We start from the raw sequence: 6,000 nt of genomic DNA, 5'->3' as shown, positions 1-6,000 counted from the left end.
GGGGTTCCTCTAGGCCGCGTCCCAACATCCTGGAAATAAAACTGGGCCTTCATCCCCAAACGGATCCACACTCTTGCTCCGAAAAAAAAAAAACAAACCCCGCAGCTCCCCCATCTCTCGAAGATCGCGCTTCGCTCAGCCTCGCCCGCAGGCTCAGGCGAAGCCATTGTGCCCGAGGCCCCGCGCGGATGCGGCTGCGGCGACGTGGGCGACGTCACGCCTGGCCCCGCCCCGCGCGTGACGCACGCGTCAGGCCAGTCCCGGCATGCTCCGCGGCGGCCGGCGCGGAGGCGCACAGCGGAGTAGTGAAGGCAGCGGTGCTGCTGTCCAGTCGTCAGTCTGTCAGCGGTGCCGCCGCTCGCCCGGGTCTCCTCTCCGTCCGTGTCTCCGTCCGTCCGTCCGCGCAGGGCGTCCCCCGGGACGGAAGGACCCAGCAGCAGCCTGTCGGCGCCCGCCCTTGTCGTGGTCGCCGTCGCCGTCGCCGTCGTGGTGGTGTCCGCCGTCGCGTGGGCCATGGCCAACTACATCCACGTCCCGCCCGGCTCGCCCGAGGTGCCCAAGCTGGACGTGACGGTGCCCGATCAGGAGGAGCGGCGCTGCCGCGAGGGGGCCCTGCGGCTCCTGCAGCACCTCAGGCCGCACTGGGACCCCCAGGAGGTGACCCTGCAGGTGGGTGATCGCACACGCGCGCACGCGCACACGCACACGCACACGCCCGCCTGCGGGCTGCTAAGGGCTCAATGAAGAAGGGCTGAGCCCCCCTCCCCAGCCCTCCCAGCCCAGCCCGCTTCTCCGAGGTCGAGGACTTGACCCCCCCCCCCCAAAAAAAAAAGGCTGTCTTGGTCGGGGTCACCTCACTGAAGGTCACTGCTATCCCCCCCCACACATACACACCCCGAGATCGTCGAAAGGGGGGATCCCCCTCGACCTCCCCCTCCCCACAAAGGTATGTTTGATTCTAGCTGGCTGGCTGGCTGGCTTTGGAAACAGCAGGCTGGAGGAGGTGACGCACCCCGTTTCTGCCTCACACACATTACATTTACATTCCCCACTTCGCTTCAGATCTTCCCCCCTTTGACCCAACTGCTGGAAAAAAGACCCACCCCCCCCACCACCTTTTCTCAAGCCTTTCTTCCTTAGGGTCCTGGTACACAGGTAGGTCGGTGGGTGCTGCACCCCCTCGCGCCCTGTCTCTTCTTCCCCGCCCCGACACCCCCTCATGGATGCCTGAATTCAGCTTTATTTATTATCATCATTGCACATCCCCCTGGTTTGGCCAGGCTGCCAGATTCCCCACCCTCACCCCCCCCCCCCCGGCGCACCCCCAAAGTAATCGCTTCTCTCCCTTGTGCTTTTTACAGTATTTTTATTCTTTTAATTCGAATCCACATTACAGGAAGGATCTCCCCTTCTCTGCCCTGCCCTGCTCTTCCCCCGCCCCCTTGTCTTATTTGGAAAATTAACACTCTGAAAATTTACACCCCCCCCCCCATCAAAGGCTGGTGAATAAAAACATTATTTTCTTCTTCTTCTTCTTGAGCCTCTGGTGGCCAAAAAAATTGGGGGAGGAAAAAGATCCCTTTCAGAATCCAGGCGTTTCCTAATACATAGTTTCTAGTAAGTTAGGCTTGGATATGATGGAATTTATTTTGAACACTTTTATTTATTTTCAATAGGTTTTATAGTTTCAGGAACTGTTACCAAAAATTAATTTTTTTCCCCCAGAAACAAAACACGCAGAATAATACAAGAGAAAAAGAAACTGCTTTTGCCCTGGCAGACACAAGAGAGATTCGAAATGCTGGAATATTGGGCTTGCAAATGTCAGTAGTGGCATGAAAACATTTGCATGAAGTCTATAGAAAAGTCCTCGATCCAGTGTGCCTGTGTGTGTGTAGGTTAATGTCTCCAGGAATATTATGAACCATATTTAGGTTCATTACTAAAGTAACCAGGGATAAAAGATGAATAAAACATGAATCGTGCCCCAGGGCCCAGAACTGTTGCTGATACTTGAGTGCTAGTTTCAATTCTTAATGTCTAAAAGAATTTTGAACACATTGCTACGTGTTTTTGGGGAAAAATTGTTAGTAATTGAAACAAGAGGGGAATTTTTGTTAGTAGAGGGTATATGATTCCAAAGTGATTTTCATGTGTGATTAAAAAGTTTCCCTTAATTAAAGAAAATGAAATTAATTAAAACATCCAGTTGAAACTCCACACTCCTTTAGTGTGTTATTCATTAACTGATCTGTCGTTTATTAAGAGAAAGTTCTTATGGCAGCCATTTGTATCCTGGCAATTATAAATTAAACATATTAATTTTAGGCTTCCTAGTAACCTCTTGAGTATGGCAGACGCAGTTTTTAAGCAGGGATTTTGAAGGTGGGGCTTTGAAGGAAAGGAGTTGGTGTTGATATTATTTTCTCCGAAAAGGAGTAATAGTTACCTTGAGGGAGCTTTGTACCTGGTTAAAAGTTACTTTTTTTTTTTTTAAATGTATCATTTAATCTCCCAATCAAAGTAGCTGCCTTAGTTTTTTCTTTTTTTATACAAAGCCATAATATCAACTTAAAAAAAGTGTGTGTATGCGCCTAAAATGTGGTAATCTCCGACTGCTTTTGATGGTTAGAAAGTTCTTGGGATTGAATGTTATCTTTTTACTGTGTCCAAACTTTAAAACCTTTGGACTCCTAATCCAATTTTGTCTCTAAGTACTAAGGGCAAATACTATGCTAGTATTTGTACTAGGAAGCTTATTAGTTAAGAACACAAGTGCAAGCAAAGCGTCCATCCAGACAACATAGTGATGCTTTTCACTCTCTCAGTATTTTGTCATTTGACATACTCTGCTTTTTTGATGCCTCAGGGTTTTCATGATTCAGTCTCAATGGGAGTATTTTCCTTTGCGATTTGCTTTAATTTCCTTTGACATCGAGAGATAAAATCATAGATCTTATTTCTGTTCGGGAAATTTGACTCAGTTAACAGATTAAAACTATTGGGAATTACTAGTATAGTCCCCCCCCCCTTTTTTTTTTTGGTTTTAGTCACACCTGGCGTCACTCAGGGATTATACTCCTAGCTCTGCACTCAGAAATCACTCTTGGCAGGCATGGGGAACCATAGGGGATGCTGGGATTTGAACCTGCGTTCATCCTGAATCTGCTGCGTGCAAGGCAAATGCCCTATCGCTGTTCTATCTCTCTGCCTCCTTTATAATTTTATATATATATATTTATATATATATATTTTTACGTGATTTAAAATTTGCCTTAGAGTGATGAGTGGGGATATCTTTTCTCTGTCAAGGCCCATTTATGATCCTACTGTAGTAGCTGACAAGAAGTGTGTGTGTCTGCCACCCGAGTTGACTACAGGATGACAGCCCATAGACAGGATGCTCCTTAGCCCTGCTTTTAAAAGAATGACCTTTTCATCTGGTAATAAAATTTATATTAATTGACAATTCTTGCCTGTATGTACAAGAAAATCCAGTAGCCAACAAAAAACGTTACAGTGTTATAGGATCTCATCTTTGCTCAAAATATGAACACGGAATGATAGTTTTTTTGTTTTGTTTTGTTTTTTACATTTAAAATAATTTGTGTTGCGGATAGAGACAGGTGGTGGCGGGACCTAGGGTCATTAGTGGCTGGAAATGTGCAGTAGTGAAAGGTGTTGGACGTTACATGACGGAAACTCAATCATGAGCAACTTTGGAACTATATATATATACGTATATATATATATATATATATATATCTCATGATGATTCAAATAAATCATTTGTTGTTTTTTTTTTTTTTTTTTACAAAAAGCAAACAAGATTTGTATTGGGGGCCCACACCCAGAGCTGCTGTGGAGCCACTTCTGCCTCTTTGCTTAGTAGCTCCTAAGAGGCATTCAGGGGCCATATGTTGTGCTGTGGATGGAGCTTTGGTTTGCTCATCGAGCTCTCGCTCTGGCCCAGTTCCCCCCCCAAAAAATGTTTAAAATTAAAGAAACTGTAAAATGGGGGTGGTGTATGAGCTTTCGGGACAGTGGTCTCTTAGAATAGAGCAGCTCTACACACCAGTCAGCACTGTCACACCGTTCCAGTCTGCATGGAGCTCTGGTCTCACAACCTCCCAATAGTTCTGAGAGGTAGGTGTAGACCTTTAGTATGGATTTTGTAGTTATTTACATTGAATTTGCAGATTTTAAATGGTGGACCTGGATTATGGATTACAGCTCTCTGATCAAGAAGTATATGTTTGTGTATTATGATTAAGGCATATGTGGTTAAGGAATATATGATTAAGGCATATGTGTGAAAGGAACTTTTTATTTGTTTATCTTTGGGTGGCTCCTAGACAGTGCTTAGGGCCTTACAGGGACTTAATTGTGGCGAGACTTGGTCAACTGCTGGTTTGTTAGTTCACTGCTGGGGTCAGCCTGGGATACATATCAATGCTCAGAAGCCTCCAGGCTTCTCCCTGGGGTAGGAAGAGGCAAAGTACCAGGGATCAAGCTTGGGACCTTGTGCTTGGAATTCAGATAGATTCCTGACCTCTGAGCTCTCTTCCTCCTCCATAAAATGAATTTCTCAGAAATACGAGCTGGTATATAAAAGGAATTTGTTCCCTCTGCCACACTGTTCTGTCACTTCTGTCCCATTGCTTCTCTCTCCCAATAAGAAGACTTAAAAGTGTTTACTTTTCCTTTTAAAATAGTTGAAGAACTATTTTTTAGAATTTTAAATTTTAGAATTTTTTAGAATATTTTAGAATAAAAAATATTTTTTAGAATTTAGAAATTCCAGTATTTTTAAAAGTCATCGATCATTTTGATTCTAGGAATGGGGTAGTTTTGGACCTCTATACCAGTGGTGTTCAGGGACCAGTTTTCTGTCTCTGTGCTAAGGAAGTATTTGTGGTGGCATGTAGGGAAACTGTAATAGTGTGGGGGATTTGAACTGGGATCCTCCACAAGCAAGGCAAACACTTAACCTCTGTACTATCATATCATCTCTTTGGCCCCACTGTGAATTTTTATCTTGGAATCTGTAGTAGATGGTAGCAAAACTTTGAGGGGTAGCGTAGGAAGATGAAAGTTACAGCTAGCCTATCTGTTCTCATTACAGACTCAGTGAGGTCACTGGCTAAAACCCAAGTACCAGTATCCTTAGATATAAAATGGATCTCTATGTTCAAAGGATTGTTGTGAGGATGAAAGAAACATTCATGACGATTACTGTTAGTGAGTTGCTACTCTATATTGGCTTCCCCAATCAAAAAGCATTCCCTCCTTCCCACCTTGGAATTCTTAGTTTTCACTATTTTGAAGGTAAGTTTTTAGGTTACATAGCAGTTTTCATATTTCTCGCACTTTTTTTTTTTCTGGTGATGCATAGAGCTTATTCCTGGTTCTGTATTTAGGGATCACTTCAGGTTGTGATGGAGTGAGGTGGCATTTGGGATTGCCAGGGATTGAATCTGGGTTGGCTACATGCAAGGCAATTGGCCTACCTAGAGCACTGTCTCGTTGGCCCCTCTTGTTTCCTTTTAATACTATGTTGGAGGTATTTTTCTAAAACATTATATATATTATGTATATATTTTTGCAGTGCTAGGGATTGAATGAACCCAGGGACTTACTACACATGCAAGGCAAACTTTCTGAACCATTTCCTCGCATGTTATTTTATTAAAAATCTATGAACCATTTTATTTTAACTTTAATATTTAATATTTGATATTACTCTTAAATAAAATAGAAATTTATACAGCCGCTCAGTTTAAATACACTAATTAAAATACACAAATTAGTCTTAGGTAAGTTTAAGCAATGCATTAAGTGTGCCAGAAGGATATGGTATTTATAAGAAACATTTTTTCAGGGGGAGTGAGGAAGCCACACCTGAATTGGGATTTGGGGGGTGCTATATGTGGTGCCATGAATTGAACCCGGGTCAGCTGAGTACAAAGCAAGCGTCCTGCCCACTATACTATGGTTACA

General features: G+C 43.9%; 1 protein-coding gene across 1 annotated transcript in view; it reads left to right on the top strand.

The window, feature by feature from the left end:
- The first annotated feature begins 380 nt into the window (after positions 1 to 380).
- The window catches only part of ETNK1 (ethanolamine kinase 1), a 46,574-nt gene continuing 40,954 nt past the window's right edge, over positions 381 to 6,000 (top strand). The window contains exon 1 of the mRNA XM_049783855.1: positions 381 to 669. Coding sequence (XP_049639812.1) covers positions 514 to 669 — 156 coding nt within the window. The 5' untranslated portion in view covers positions 381 to 513. The remainder of the gene's footprint in view (positions 670 to 6,000) is intronic.

This window comes from Suncus etruscus, chromosome 11, assembly GCF_024139225.1.
Source record: "Suncus etruscus isolate mSunEtr1 chromosome 11, mSunEtr1.pri.cur, whole genome shotgun sequence".
NCBI lineage: Eukaryota > Metazoa > Chordata > Mammalia > Eulipotyphla > Soricidae > Suncus > Suncus etruscus.
This window is presented reverse-complemented; position numbering and strand designations above follow the sequence as displayed.